We start from the raw sequence: 16,837 nt of genomic DNA, 5'->3' as shown, positions 1-16,837 counted from the left end.
TACCAGACCCGCTTGTTTCAAAATTATAGTATACGTCCAAAGTCTTTTTTCCAGACCCGGTTAATTCAAAAATTATAATGCAAGTCCAAAGTCTTTTTTTCAGACCCGGTCGTTTCAAAAGTTATAATATACGTCGGTGAGGGGTAAAGACAACACTCTAAGCCCAAGCATTTTAAGTGGGTTTAATTTTAAATAACCGGGTCCAGACGAAAGACTAAGCATAATACTCGTGTTATTCCACAAGAATAAGAATATGAGTCTTTTGTTTTTAGGATTGTTTAAATCATTTTTAAATCACCGGGTCTGGAATAAAGACAACGCTCTAAACATGTGCTTTTCTGCATGCATGGTCTTAATTTGGAGGATTGTTGGTTCTTAGATTCGTTGTTGGGGGTTGAGTTTTATTGATTTTTTTATTCCTGAAATAATTGTGTCTGGAGGAAAGTCGATCTTCGACAATCGGTCTTCATGTTGTTCCACAGTAATTAGATTATTGGGTATTCGTTTTAGAATATTTGTAAAAACTATTTTATTTTTCAAATAGTAACCAAGTCTGGAGAAAGGATGTCTGCTTTACCCACGCGTTATTACAATGTTTTGTAGGGGTAGTAGTATTATTTAAAAAAAATATATTTTTACTGGGTGAAAGGGTTCAAAGTAGATAAAAGACATCTTTCAGGAGGTTTATAGAATGATTATTCCTCGAAATAGGCTGAAAATCCATGTTTTTAGAAACGTTTAGATTTCCGTGGATTTCCGTCTAAATTCTATAAGCATCATTCTCCCGATGTCTAACCTTTAAGTCGATACCAAATTTGGCTGCCCGTTTTTGCCCGTTTTCATGTTAGAGCCGATTATACTTGACACAACACCCCAAAAACCTGTTCGAAAACGGTAATTTTTATACCGCGCAGTCATCCTAGTGCACCTTATGGGTGTACATTGCCATTCGCTTTTGCACGGCGAGGACGATTCCCCTTCCATTCCATGAAAATGACATGAATGGTGGGGGTGAATTGATGTTCTACTTAGGGGCAAGGAATTGGAGTTTGATTTAGGGGACACCAAATATATGGAGTTTGATTTAGGGGACACCAAATTAATGTTCGACATGGGGGGGGGCCCGAACTGATGTTCAACCTCGGGGCACCGAATCGATGTTCTACCTAGGGGCACCGTATTGGAGTTTGATATAGGGGCAGCAAATATAGGTTCGACCTAAGGGGTGCCAAATTTATGTTCGACCTAGGGGCGCCGAATTGATGTTCTACCGAGGGATGCCGAATTTGTGTATAAAAAAAAGAGGGGCGCCGAATTAAAGTTCGACAAAGGGGCGCCAAATTTAGCTTCAACCGAGGGGAGGGGGGCGGGGGCGAATAGATGTTTTACCTATGGAGTTGTGTTTGATATCGGGGGCGCCGAATTTATGTTCGACCTAAAGGGGAACCGAATTGATGTTCGAACAAGGAGCGTCAAAATGAAGTTCGACATAGGGGCGCCGAATGATGTTTTACCTAGGTTATTTTTCACCCCCCCCCCCCCCCTCTATAAGCGAAAGCTGGATCCGTCCCTGATAAAAATGTCAGCTCCCGCTCACATAATTTTAGCAAGGCCTAATCTGACGAGAATTTAAACTAAATTGAAACCCCAAAGTGCTCAGTGCAAAGTGGTATTTCAACATATTCATGGATATTTGTTTTTATGAACTCCTTACAAAATAGTGATCTTCGATCGCCCTTTTCACGTGACTATGAAATGAGATAATTCAACATCCATATAAGGCACCTATAATTTCCTGGCGGGGGGGACAATTTTCCGAAAAGTGTACAGGGGCGCCAAAATTAGGTCGGGCCCCCGGGGTACGTGCCTGTGTGTGGTCCGCTGAAGTGGGACCTAAGGGTGGGACCTTTCGTAGGTCTCACAAAAATCCATATAACCATGATAACAGCTATATCAAGCAGATAAACAGGGATGGTTTTTAGGTCTCTCTCTTAGACACAGGTGAAGATAACAGTAATAATGATAATGGTGGCAATTGACATATCATGAAAATAATGATGATGATGAAGATGATGAGGATGATGATGGTGGTGGTAATAATGATAATGATAATAATGATGATAATAATAATAATAGTACTGTAGTATGAATAGTAATAATGATAATAACAGTAATGGTAGAAAATGATAATAATTGTGATGATTATAATATAGGCAGATCGAGGGGGTGAGGGGCCCTGCCCCCCCCCCCCCCATTGACGGAGCAAGAAAATAGGGAAAAAGGGAGAGAAAGAAAAAAATAGGGAAAAGAGAGGAGAAAAAAAGAAGAGGAGGAAGACGAGTGAATAAGATAAGGTAAGGTGAAGACTTGGAAAATAAAAAGAATCTTTCATGTCACTATATAAAATTTTGTCTCGCGCTTCGCGCTCGCATTGCATGTTAGATGATTTTGATATCTTGTTCAATATGTAGTTTAAATATCAAGTTTGGAAGTCAATAAACAAAACATATTTCATCTCGGAAATCGAACTTTCATTATTTTGTGTGATTTGCAAATTGATTTTTAAAAAGTGCTTTGTAAAATGTCAGTTTGTGGTCTGAATATTACGATTTTCTGCTCGCGCTATGCGCTTGCAAATTTCGATTATCAGGTTCGTATTATTTTCGTGTATTTCATAAAGTTTTCAAAATATCCCTTTTCATGCATCTTATCTATAATTACATGTATGAAAGTGCTTGAAATGTCCAGTTTTCAGGCCATAATATCATCAGATTTCGTGTCGTCACTAGGCATTAATGAATACGATATAAATTTGATAATTAGTTTGTACCTTTTGTTTAATCTTGCGCTTATAGCAAGAGGAATAGGAAGATAGTTATCGGTTTAATGTCCTTAGGATGTCCAGGTCCTTTGTCAAACTCAAATAATAATGAAAATATCAGCTTTTTTTGTGCGATCCATATCCACTTCACAATTTTCCTACAAAGTACTTAAAATATAGAGCAGAAATTGACTCTTTTTTCAGATCGGAATTATCAAATAGTTCAATCTCGCGCTTCGCTCTCGCTTTGATTTTCATTAAAAAAGATGTATTTAGAATGCCTATATTTTTTAGGTCTAAATATGAAACCGATTTATTCATATACTCAACTTGTTCTGTATTAACATCATAATCAAGTTTCAGATCACAATATCAAAAAATTTCTGCTTGCGCTTTGTGCTCGCATTACTAATACCAACTACTCATCCTTTTCATAATTTACAAATATGAATGTACGTAATATAGGGTTATATATATTACATAGGTTATGTAGATTCGAATCAGTGATAGGTCAAAACGCCATCAAGTGACCATAGCTGCGAGGATCGCATTTGTTATATTCTAGGTTTTGACGTTACCTCAGTGAACATAACTGCGTTTTACTGTCAATTGCGGCGTTATATTCACTAAGGTGACGTCACTCGCTGCATGGATCATAGCTGTAGCAAGAATTTCAGGTTGGAGCCAGATGATGAATGCAATCTCTGAGGCGATCCAAATAGACTCCATAATATTGCCTGGTCTATCGTTTTAATAATAAACATTTCAACTCCCCTTCGAAGCTATATTTTTCCCTCAGGATAATATTTTCCCTCAGTGCTGCGCGCAAAACATAATCCCTTGGGCAAAATATAACTCTGTCGGGAGTGAAAATGTTATATTAAAACTCTAGGTAGGCAATATCTGTATAATATTGTATTGCTACACATACCCGGACTCGTTCCATCAATCCACTCATAATGGTCATTCTGGTCCATATCTTCCAAGCCAATGTAATAGCTTCCCTGCCCAGCCGTTAGTTTTGAGGCAATGAAGTTCTGTTGTCAAGATAAATACAAATTAATGTAACCGAATAGATATTACATATCGTGGGCTATTGCACAAATAACAACGATGGGGATTTAGATGTAGATTTATATCGCTAGATATGTACTAGCGCATTAATCAATGTGATTTGGCGCTTTATAGAAATACTCTATATTATTATTATCATTATTATTATTATTATTTCTTAGTCATGTTAGTGGGGTAGCATAATGAAGAATAGATATATACATATATATATATATATATATATACACACATATATATATAGTTCTTCATTATGCTTCCCCACTTTATACATGACTAAGAAATAATATAGAGTATTTCTAAAGCGCCAAATCCACATTGTTGATTATGTGCTCAATGCACCTGGTAGCTAATGTATTCTTCTTTATCATCCTTTCGGCCAAATGTATCAAAATGAGTTTCAAAAATCTTCAGGAACGAAACCAAATGAATCTTGTTCGTTCATTTTTGCCCCCTTCAGAAAATCTGACCCTTCTGTCAGCAGTATTCTGCTAGTTGAAAAACAATATCTGCTCTTATTTCATAGTAGTAAATAATTGCTAGCTTAACTGTTTTTTTTCCTAACACCCTGTTCATAACAAAGAACATCACTACATCAAACAATCAGACATTATAACTAGTAACCCTTTTTGTTTATTATGACTATTGATCATCAATGTGTCCTATTATGAATAAAGACCAATTCCTGTCTATTATTGAAGTGATATATAGGGTTTTTTAACGTTGGAAGTAAACAGTATTTCATACGTACATTTTGTGCAGCTGATGTGATGATGGGCATATCACCTCCTAGGCTTTGACAGTGTGTTCGTGTGGCTGAGAAAGTTCTGTGGACACCATCGGTACCATGGTAGAAAACATAACGATAGCCTTCAAAGACATCTTCCCCTGAAGCAGAGCAATCCTGACCTGCAACTTTACAAAGTCGTGAAAGAATAATTTAGAAATGCAATCTTATAACATTTCCGTTTCGCTGATTGTAAATGGACACCCCTCCCCGAAGTGGAGCGGAAACATTCTTACAAAATGGACCTATATCAGTGCTTTATTGATTTTATCCTTATCCAGGGGCGAATCTAGGATTTTTCCAAAAGGGGGGGGGGGCAAATCTTTCGGAGGATATTTTACCCCGAAAAATTTTGAAAAGCAAAAAAAAAAGAGAGAAAGATAAGGTCTTCAAGTTCAAAAGAGGGGGCACACCTCTGTTTTCATGGCATTTTAACGTTACAATTTTTTTTACTTTTGCTTCTCAAAGGGGAGGGGGGCACAGTTGGCAGTTAGCCCTCAATGAGAAGGGACGTACGTGTGTATGAAAACAATTAAAGCTTGTTCAAACGGAAGTCGTTGAACATGTTGAAATCAACCAAATTGTCAACGATCGTTTATTCGTAAAAGGTATACACATTTAGTAAAAGTTTGAATAATTGAAGGGCTCAATAAATTCGTATTAGATACCAAACAACAAATATCTTAAACAAATTCCATCTCCACAGTTAGCTGATGGGGGGGGGGTGTCACGAAAATTAGTGACAGCCCTTAAAGGGGAATGAAACCTTTGGAACAAATAGGCTTGTGTAGAAACAGAAAAATCAAAGAATAAGAATAAAGAAAGTTTGAGAAAAATCGGACAAATAATGAGAAAGTTATGAGCATTTGAATATTGCAATCACTACTGCAATGGAGATCCTCCCATTGGCAATGCGACAAGGATGTGTGATGTCACTGATGAACAACTTTCCCTTTGGTGGACTATAAAATACCCTCAAAATGTCTCTGTTTGTTTTTTCTAATGATGATACAAACTCTTTATCCATGATGTATTCTTAAAAAAATATGTATTACATGCCCTCATGTAGAAAGAACACATGATCTATGGATAGATGTGATAAAAGAGGCAATTCAAGTGAAATATATACTAAAGTAATGGGGAGAGTTGTTCACAAGTGACGTCACACATCTTTGTCGCATTGCCAATTTGCTATCTCCATAGCATTAGTGATCGCAATATTCAAATGCTCATAACTTTCTCATTATTTGTCCGATTTTTCTCAAACTTTTGATGATCTGTTTCTTTGATTTTTCTGTTCTCACACAAGCTATCTTGTTCCAATGGTTTCATTCTCCTTTAATATTATAACAGATCAATACCATGCCATCACCACGAGTGTCGCTTGCGGCCTCTCGATCATTGTCGATTATTGGTGGAAAACACAATTTGTATAAAAAGAAAAAAGAAAAAAGGGTGCTTATTGAGTGTTACTAACATGTAGCGTGCACATTTTGAAGACCAGAATTATCATGTTGATATAGTCATTGTAATTATCGAGCGGGAAGTAAAAAAAAAGACATAAGTGTTTCGAAGTAACATATTCATAATCATTAGTGTGATGTAGGATCAGGGGCGTACACTCTAAAAAATATTAGGTAAAAATGCTTCATGAAAGTAAGGCTCATAGTCTCGCTTTGCTATACAGGTGAGACAAAATGAGAGAGAGAGGGAGAGAGAAAGAAGGGAGAGAGAGGGGGAGAGAGAGAGAGAGAAAAAGAGGGTGGAGTGAAATATTGTATATGTTTTTTTATATAAAAAACTATATAAAAATGTCACGGTTTTTATGACAAATGTCACTCAGTCGCTCGTATCTGTTTAGAACTATTGCTCTATCTGCTTTATGTCGGGCCCCCTCAAATGTGTTCGACTAATTACGCGATCGGCCTGCCAGGCTTCAACATTTCCATATTGAAAATAACCAAAAATGTACTACCGAAGTGTTTTTCTGTGAAGTCAAATTGAACAGTTTTATGAATATTCTATATCCTTATCATTCCAATCGATTTACATGATTTACAAAAGAATGTGACCAACAGTTTTAAAGTACATGCTACAAAGGGTGAAACAATTCTAGTGGTAGGTCAAGGTTTGAAATGCAAGCAGGTATATCCTGAACACACACGATTATAACCTCAGGAAGGTAATGGTCGGAATCCAGAAAACCGCGATTCAACAGAAATCCGCAATATTTGTTTTCAATTAATTTGTCATCCAATTTTTTTGGTTTTTATCCCAAATTCTAGAGGGGGATAGCTTAACTACAGGATTGTGATATTATAACCACTTTTTCACAGCTACCACCCTGCCTGTGGGGGAATCTACAGGTAGGAGTATGGTATGCCAATGTTGTACAGAACACACATTTTTAAAAATCATTTAAAATATCACTTTTGTGACCAAAATTACTAATTTCCATACAGTTGCAATTTATTTGTCATTAGTAACTTGGGAATAATTTTTGTATTTACCAGAGCGCTCAAAAACTTGAATTTTGGGGATATTTTTGTACGCCCTCTATTGGTGGAAAGTAATATGGCAAGAAAATTTCCATTTTTTGATCTCCATTTTTAATTAAGAAAAAATGATTTAAAGAATCAAATTTAAATAAAAAGTCAAGTTGTATGAATAATAGGTGTAATGGAAACTGTCAGTGTAAAAATATCAAGCATTTGCCCCAAAGAAAAAGAGAAAATAAGCCAAACATTGCCACCCTTATTTTGCCACACATGGAGATGTAAGTTAGAACAAGGTTATATCATAACCTTGTTCATTGAATGAGTGATTATAACGGGAGTTTACCCGTGTTATAAAAATGAGTTTCCTTCACAGATTGTCGATGATGCCCCGGAAAGAAATAACGACATGTGACGGGGGCCGTTTGGGCCGTTTCATAAAGCTGTTCGTAAGATAAGAACGACTGGTGAACCTTTCTTACGCGCTAAACTATCACCAATGAATATACATTTATCACATGAAAGGATCACCAGTCGTTCTTAAAGTCGTTCTTAACTTACGAACAGCTTTATGAAACACCCACCAGGCCGCATAACTAACATCAGTTATTATTTTTTCACAGTTTGTTAATGATATTAAGAGATATCAAATCTGATTGGTTTCCCGAAAAATTGTGAATAACGTTGATATAACAACATGTGAAAATGATGACGAACATGTTAACCGGATCGGTTTCTAGAAACTTAAAAAAAATAGAACGAAGGCACACCAAGTAAGTTCGATCAAAGCACAAACCTCTTGCAGGAGAAATAATCCATAAGAGCATGATGGGCAAATACACCCTGAAGCATCCTTGAACAGCATCTCCAAACAACGCCATTATGAAGTTGACGATTAATTCCAATAGTAGCGTATGAAGCACCTGTACTTCAGTATCATTTAAGAGTTTGCGTTGAATTTTTCCTAATATCCATTCATTTAGAGATCGTCGTATCCTGGTATGAGGGAGAAACTTACGTGCACTGCATGCATGACTCCAATTTCAATGAGACAGGAATTGAGAAGGAAATAGACTAATACCCGAATGATGATTTCAGCGGGGATTCCAGAGATGGTACTTCCGGTTTGTCAGTCGATCTACACCACTTGTCAGTCGGTACCGGTATCGGAGGATGGTGAAACTAGCTACCACTGCTTACGCCTGGCGTCATGACCGTTGTGCCTGCTTATGGTAATGCCTGAATTGAATGAAATAAATCAGAGTTTCGTGTTACGTTTCTAGTGTAGTACTCGAGTGAGTATGGGTTTCTTTTGTGATTCAGCCATGTGCCACACGGACAAAAGAACACCCGATCAAGCTATTACCATCAACAAATATCACCTTAATCAGGGTTACTTATTGTGAAAGGACTTGATTTTTTTAACTACTTCCGCTTTTTGCTTGTTTTTGCATTTGGAAGTTAGAGGAGCGGGAGGTTTGTGCGTGCGTGTGTGTGTGGGTGGGGGGGGGGGGGTGCGTGTGTGTGACTGAGGTTGTGTTCACGTTCGACCTATCACAAATGGAAGTATGATAAGAGTTTAGACAATCATTCAGTGTATTCGATTAAAAAAACGAAATGCCAACTCACTTTACAATAAAAATATCCTTGTTTTCTTGTATGCATGGTCTGCCAAAACTACCCAGAGTCCTCGATGACTGAATAGAATTCATAAGCCAGGCATTGAGACAACGTAGGTTTGTATAACCTTTGATGTAAAAGGGTGTGATGCCATTCCTGGACCATTGTTCGCGTTCACTGAAGCTTTTGTTGTCTGAATAACTCCCAATCCACCTCACAGTAAAGAGCGTTGCACCGGGTTTCGTAGGGAAACCCCCGATTTAAGTGAAAGCACAATACAGGGCCGCGGAATGGTTTTCAAAGAAGGTAGGGGGGGCGGGGCTGACCATGCAAGAAATCACAATCATATGATAATTTTTACGGTTTTTTGGTACACGGTTTTGAAAAAAAAACGGAGGGGGGGAGGCGCTTCTGCGGCCCCTGCAATAGGTCAAGGTTTGAACGCGGTTGTGAACGCCGAAGACGACGGGGGGGGGGGGGGGTACTCGCTATGTTCTAGTTTATTGTCCAATATAAGATGTATGATTTTTTTATGACAAGTCCTATCTTCCGTGAACAGAGCGTATGTTTTGGGATCAGGGTCGGATCACGAAGAAGGGTGCCATGGGGGGGGGGGCGATATCCATTTTAATTTTCAATTAGGCCTACTTAAATAAAATAATAAAAAAGGGGGAAAGAGGGATAAAATGGAAGAAGATCAGAAAACCATGATAAGGAGAGCCCTGGGCTGATTAACTCTTCTATAAAATCCCGGCTCCTTATCAAGATCCGATGGAAAATTTAAAAAAATATGACATAACAGTGGAGTTCCCTTGCCCACATATTAGCAGAATCGTTGAATTAACTGTTGACACAAAATAATATAAGTCCTGAATAAAACCCCAATACAAGTTCAATTTTAGGGGTACCCTTTTAATTAAAACTCCATAAATCTAGGGTGCTAAAAGAAAGATCCACCTCCGAGTCGCTCGTGTCAATTGAGTACATACATCGACCAAATCAATATGGATTAGAATATATACATATTTGATTTTGTTGCACTCTTGTTATTCCTCTTGACTGTAACAATCGTATGCTTAATGACATCAATAGGCCCAATTAAAATTAACATTTTGCATTTAAAGTAATTGCAATAATTTTAATTCAAAAGTTACACTTTTAAAAATATTGTGAGAAGTATTGTCAATATGGTTACACTTCGTATTTCCGAAGCTTCGTAATTCCGAAGGTTCGTAATTCCGAAACACGTAAATTGCCTATACCTCGATGTTCGATAATCCGAAAACGAAATAAGGTTCGTTGTTCCGAAGGTTCGTTAATCCGAAAACGAAATAAGGTTCGTTGTTCCGAAGGTTCGTTAATCCGAAAACGAAAAAAGGTTCGTTATTCCGAAGGTTCGTTGATCCGAAAACGAAATAAGGTTCGTTTTTCCGAAGGTTCGTTAATCCGAAAACGAAATAAGGTTCGTTAATCCGAAAACAAAATAAGGTTCGTTTTTCCGAAGGTTCGTTAATCCGAAAACGAAATAAGGTTCGTTAATCCGAAAACAAAATAAGGTTCGTTAATCCGAAAACAAAATAAGGTTCGTTAATCCGAAAAATGAAAACCGGGAAAGCAGAGGCAGAGGCAAGGGGAGGGGCGGGGGACACTGTTGCCGTTCAATTATCATATGAGGATGGGAAGGCAAGGGCGGCCGAACGAATTTTCGTTGGGGGTAAAGCCAAAAAATGAAACTCATACGTCAAAATTGGGACTGTGGTGATATTTTCACCTTAAGATTATCATCTGCTTGAAGTCATTGTCTGTTTGATAGTGATTAAGTAGAGAATAACTTTTTTGAAGTGACTTCTTATTATGGCAAAATGTATATTTAGGCTTTATTTTTCGGGAGAGAGTATAATGAGCGAGCGGCTTGGTAAAACAAATTCAAAGGTGAAGTTGTATAACGTTTTTTGTGGTCAGTTATTATTAAAATGGCATTATTGCGAGGTGTTGCGAGCGTGAATCACAAGCTAAACTTTAGGTTATTTCAATAAAAAATGAAAATTAGTTTTTAAAAATCCGAGCAGATTTCTGCTGTCATTAAAAAGATGTGCATCTAACTAAAGAATTAACACGAGCGCAAAACGCGAGCTTAAACATACTGACCAGAAAAGGAACCTGTTAAAGAAAGCATTTAGTGACCTCTTTAGGATGCATATTTCACCAATCGAATGAGAGTGCGAAGCGCAAGCTGAAATTTTTCAATATTCCAGCCTGAAAACTTAACTTAACTTGTATACTTTAAAAAGAGTATTTTATTTCGATAAAACATGAAAAACGGCATATTTATTTTTGAAAAAGGAACTTTCCCATTTTGGAAAATATTAATTCCCCTGTTTTTTATTCCATTTTTGATGCCCCCTGCCTCCCTCCCGGCGGATCCAACTTTCGTCAAATAGAGGGGGGGGGGGATTTTTTTTTAGCCATATTTTCCTTGATCGGCAGTTTAAAGTTGATTTTTGTTTGTTTCTTTGAAAGGGTAGTCCTAACAGTCAATAATTATCCTTATCCTTATAAAATAAAGTAAATATGTAATAACATGATAAACCCTTTTTAAATAATGCGAGCGCGAGCTATATTTTTGTTAATATGATGGGCAATATGTTTGTGATCTTCAAAGCGAGATGCCTATGTAACTAAATTTAGATAATAACTGCTAGCAAGAAGCGCGAACAGAATTTTTAAATATATAAGCTCTGATCTGATCTAAAGGGGACATTTTAAGAACTTTTTGCAGTTAGCCATGAAGACGATGCGTGTTTTAGCCAATGGCGGCGGAACGTATTTTTTTTTTTGGGGGGGGGGCAAAGTAAAAAAAAGGGGCCAATAGGGGCAATTTGGTGCAAACGGATATTTTCACCATTAGATTATCATCTGTGTAAAGAGGTTGTGTGTTTTTGTAGTAACTAAATTGAGCACAATTTTTTAAGTGATCACTAAACATGCTAAAGTTATATATTTACGTTTCATTTCTGCGAGCGTAGAGAGCAAGCGGTTTGGGGGAAAAAGTCAAATCTGAAGATGTAAAATTCACCTTTTTGGTCAATACTGTGAAAAGGGCATCCTTGTGAGATGTTGCGAGCGAATCACGTGCTCAAACTTTTGGAAATTTCATGTGGGCCTAGAATGATGATATTGATATAGATATCATTTACCCAGGGAAGCCACTTCAGTTCTGAAAACTATTCTCCCAGCTATTATTATTTTTTTTTACAAGAATGCTATAGAATGTCCAGTTTTCAGGTTGGAAAATCGGAAAAATTTGGCTCACGTTTCTCGCTCGCATTGTTTATTGAGGAACTCATTCTATTCCTGGTTACAAAAAAGAAGTATGAAATGTCCAGTTTTCAGGTTGGAATATCACAAATTTTAAGCTTGCTGTTCGCGCTCTCATTATATAGTTCGTGAGATATATATTCTATTCATGAGTCACTAAATGCAGTCCTTAAAAGATTACTTTCTGAAGCCTGTTGCATAAAACTTTTTACCTGAGAAAACTCTGGTAAAAACTGAAAACTAAGATTAGTCTGATTTCCGCCAATTACTTTAGCACAGGGCAAAAACAAAACAGGGCAAAAAAAGTTTCATGCAACGGGCCCCAGGTCAGTATATAAACAAATTACAACTCGCCCTCGCATTAATTCTTTAGAAAGATACACATCTTTCTCACGATTACAAAAAATGCTCCGAATGCTCACTTCACGTCTTGTTACATGAAATGTCTACTAGTTTCAGCTTGCGATTCGCGCTTTCAACATCTCACAAGGATCATTATTAGTATTATTTTTATTACCAGCAGAAGCTGTTATTAAAAATGACATCCCCTCCAATACAAATCCTATTATCTAGAGGTTGCTCGCACGCTTCCAACACACTTGATCCCCTGCATCTTTAATTAAATTATTTGCTTATAGGCAGCAATTGCTCAGATAAAATCGAAATTAGCCTATGCTTGATCAGGGCGCCATTCTTAATGAAATACATGCTTTGGCCCAACACACATCATCGATCGTTATTACTATCATTGCATAATATCGTGTAATCTTGTAATGACAACATCGTTTTTGTTACCAAAATGAATTATTTTCATTTTCGGAAATACGAACCTTATTTAATTTTCGGATTAACGAACCTTATTTCGTTTTCGGATTAACGAACCTTATTTCGTTTTCGGATTAACGAACCTTCGGAATTACGAACCTTATTTCTTTTTCGGATTAACGAACCTTCGGAATTACGAACCTTATTTTGTTTCCGGATTAACGAACCTTCGGAATTACGAACCTTATTTCGTTTTCGGATTAACGAACCTTCGGAATTACGAACCTTATTTCGTTTTCGGATTGACGAACCTTCGGAATTACGAACCTTCGGAATTACGAACCTTCGGAAATACGAACCTTCGGAATAACCGAACCTTCGGAATTACGAAGCTTCGGAATTACGAATGTATGCGGTCAATATAGCTTCTACATGTAGGGCCTGAACTAGGATTTTTATTTTAAATACGAATAAAGCAGTCAGACTGTTCACGAAATGAAACAAAAACTGCTCTAATAAACTAAATGGTTAGAATATTGATTGTTTTCTTCCCAATTTCTTGTATTCCATTCATGGATGTCAATACGAAACTATTCGTCGACTACTTCAGAATACACAACTTTTGATCTCTCAAAGAGCAATGTTTTGTTATTTTAAAAGGGAAAGCGTCCCTTTGATTCGTTACAAAAGACTTATTATATTAGTGCGCAGCTCTTTCTATTTTTAGACCATGTATCAGCCAATTCTAGCAAATTAATTGGCAGAGAGAACATGGAAGGTAGACCAACATTGCATGTATTTCAATAAAATCGGAATAGGGTTGTTATTCGGTTTTGGAACTTCGATAACTATGCCTCGGATACGTTGTATGGAGAATAAAAGTTCTGATAAATGCGCTGGGCTTAGGATAGGACACTGTGACATCTGCAGGCACAAACCCGATTAAAACTTTGATAAACAAGCTGGTCTTGACAAAATAATAGCTCATTCAAAGTACAAGTCCACCCCGACCTGAAGTTGATTTGAATAACAAGAGAAAAATCCAACAAGCATAACACTGAAAATTTCATCAAAAACGGATGTAAAATGAGAAAGTTATGTTATTTTAGAGTTTTGCTTAATTTCACAGAATAGTTATACATGCACATCCTGGTCGATATCCAAATGAGGAGACTGATGACGTCATCAACTCACTATTTATTTTGTATTTTATGAAATATGAAATATTGTAATTCTCTCTTCATTGTCAAGTGAAACAAAGATTATTTCCTCCCCGAACACGTAGAATTTGCATTTTTTTACACTATATGGCCAAGTCAAGTTGGTCCTTAATGTCAATTTTTTTTAAATAAAAAATTGTTTAATTCAAACAGTAAAAACAAAAGAAATAGTGAGCATGGTGAGTGAAGGACATCATCGACTTTCTCATCTGCATGTCCCTGAAAAAACGCACATCACTGTTTTTTGAAAAATAGGTGAAACTTTAAAATGTCATAACTTTATTTTACATCCGATTTTGATGAAATTTTCAGCATTATGCAAGTTAGGTTTTCTGTATTTGTTCAAAGCATCATTTTTCTGGGGTGGACTTGACATTTAAAACTTGCTGTTTCGATTTTTGATCGAAAGGGCCTTCTGTAAATAAAGCATTGAAGGCTGTGTAATCAGACCCCTTTAACTCGAGTGAACGGTTTACACAGCACTACCAGAATGACCCGCTTGGTGAAGTGTTCCCTCTCCCTCTGTCAAGGCTTATGTGTTTTAATCATAATATTCTTTCCGAGCATTCTGCAGAGAAATGATTTGATATTGCACTTCATATCATTAATCTTCTATTTATCTTTTATTCCCCCATTAATGTTTTGATGCCATGCCAACGACTGATCATATCTCGAAACGGGAAGTTACCTCTTCAATGCCAGGATGTGATAAAATCGATATCAAATTTATGTTCATTCCTGATCATCATGTATTTTTATCATCATATTATTCATACTGAACAAATAGTATTACATATTTAGCTTTGTTTCTCTTTGCTTGATTGTTAAAGGGGGAATAGGAGCCAAATCGTAAAGGAAAAAAGAGAAGAATATAAGATAGGCGGAAGTTTGAACTGGAATGAATAAATAAGAAAAGTACTTTGTTCTAATGTATGGTCTGGCGATTTCTTCATTTAATACATTATCATGACAACATGTGACTCTAGTGAGTGAATGAATGACGGCTTACGGTATGAACGGCCTGTCATACTCCCACCCTTTCTCCACCTACCCGTATGTTTCTCCCTCTCCCTGTGTCTCTTCCTCTCTCTACCAAACTCTCCCCCGCTCTCTCCCTACCCCCTTCCTTTTCTCTCCATGCTCTGGCTATAAATTCCGTTTGATTATAAAGAAATACAGGTAAGATTTAGTTCGGCTGGCTATGCGATCGTTGAGGTAGGCTATAAATCGGATCCTGACACACCTTGTTAGGGATAATTTGATTACAATACTGTATGAAGGCCGTCATGGACTTATATCTTCTGGATGATGACTCGATTCCACACTTTTTTTGTCAGACAAATATTTCGTCCCCGAAAAATTTTGACAAGCAAAAATAAAAGTCCTAAGCACGGACTAGAAATGTCACTTTAAGAAGTTATCGACACCCTTTTTTTTGAAGCCAGCAAATGAGTCGTGAAGAGACGGTGGCTAGCGTTGAAGTTGCTTGTCATGCTTGTTTCATTGGTAAAAAACTGTCACGTGACTTTTTTTTATTTATTAATTGCTACTTGAGACACCAAATAAAGAAAATATAAACAAGCTGTGTAATGTTATATAAGATTTAATGTTTAAATCTCTTTTCAATATTTTCTTTGATTTGTATATGAAGATATATGACACATACGGATATTGAAATGATCATAGGCAAAATAAAGAGGAATCATCGTCCGTCTGGATGCGACACGCCGCACTCCATGCACTCCGCGGCAGTCCCTGGCCTCCGCAGCTGGCGTTGCTCCACTTGGCCCCCGAAAGTCGGTCCCCTAGCCTCGCAGATACTTTGCTCCCTCCACTTGGCGCTGGCTTACTAGACGGTTCCTTTGCCTCCGCAGATATCGATACCCCTCGGATCGGACTTCGACGATTACGGATGAGATCTAGCCCCGGAGATTGACATGAATAGCGTTTCATGTCGATGGAGAACCGAGGGGGGGGGGCAGCTGGGCTTGTAGACTCGTCACTAACGTGGATTCCCTCAGATAACTTTTACTGCCTAAACGGAGATCTATGGTCTTTCTTAGGAGAACGTGGTTTTCCCTGATAAACTAAAATCAACTCTCTAATAGACTCTATAGTAACTAAGACGTGTGACACCGCCTGTGGATATAACGTGGTGTTAATTGAAAGTCTTTTAGAAACACAAAAATAGTTTACTGTTCTAATAACATGCAATGAGCTAATAACTGGATTTTCTAAACAATAAAATGACCATGTCGCACATACGTTACGCGTTTACCTCATGACAGTTTCAACAAAAAAAGGACTATCCCAGTTGAAAATGCGTCAAGGCAAAGAATGTAGTTCCATCTTCCACCAGGCACTCTCTGTGAATATCGTATAAACCCGGTTCATGGTGCAGATTCCTATATTTAAGCATGGACCTACTCTGGGTCCATGGTTTAAGAAAATAAGCCCAATTTAAACCGGAAGTGCATATTCATATCCATCTCCTGTAGTTAATTTCTCATTCATATGTTGGTGCTGAGCCACTATCGATTGGTTCCCATAAGACCCGTCCCCGACCTTTGACACGGATCGAGTTCCCATAGTTTCATAAGCTTCCGTTGGAGTGCTAGAAGGCACCAAGTCCATATATGGCCTCTCTTGCTGCTGCAATTTGTTTTTTGAGTAGGCAAACCTGAATAAAACAACAAGAATTTCGTTTGAATTGTGGTCAAATAGCGTCTTTCAATAACTT

At 37.4% G+C, this 16,837-nt stretch overlaps 1 protein-coding gene across 2 annotated transcripts; it reads right to left on the bottom strand.

Moving 5' to 3' along the window:
* Positions 1-3,681: 3,681 nt before the first annotated feature.
* LOC121431464 lies at positions 3,682-8,846 on the bottom strand. Of its 2 annotated transcripts, XM_041629048.1 has the most exons (4): positions 8,804-8,846; positions 7,971-8,413; positions 4,644-4,807; positions 3,682-3,858 (listed from the first exon to the last, which is right to left on the bottom strand). In XM_041629048.1, exons 2-4 carry the CDS (start codon positions 8,053-8,055, stop codon positions 3,697-3,699), a joined length of 411 nt encoding a protein of 136 aa, XP_041484982.1. In that variant the 5' UTR covers positions 8,056-8,413; positions 8,804-8,846; the 3' UTR covers positions 3,682-3,696. The 2 variants fall into 2 exon arrangements, with proteins under 2 accessions (XP_041484982.1, XP_041484983.1); XM_041629049.1 differs by lacking the exon at positions 8,804-8,846 and having other exon boundaries at positions 4,644-4,801; positions 7,971-8,595.
* Positions 8,847-16,837: the final 7,991 nt, after the last annotated feature.

This window comes from Lytechinus variegatus, chromosome 17 (genome assembly GCF_018143015.1).
Source record: "Lytechinus variegatus isolate NC3 chromosome 17, Lvar_3.0, whole genome shotgun sequence".
NCBI lineage: Eukaryota > Metazoa > Echinodermata > Echinoidea > Temnopleuroida > Toxopneustidae > Lytechinus > Lytechinus variegatus.
Note: the sequence above shows the minus strand (reverse complement) of the source record. Positions and strands in the feature narration are given on the sequence as shown.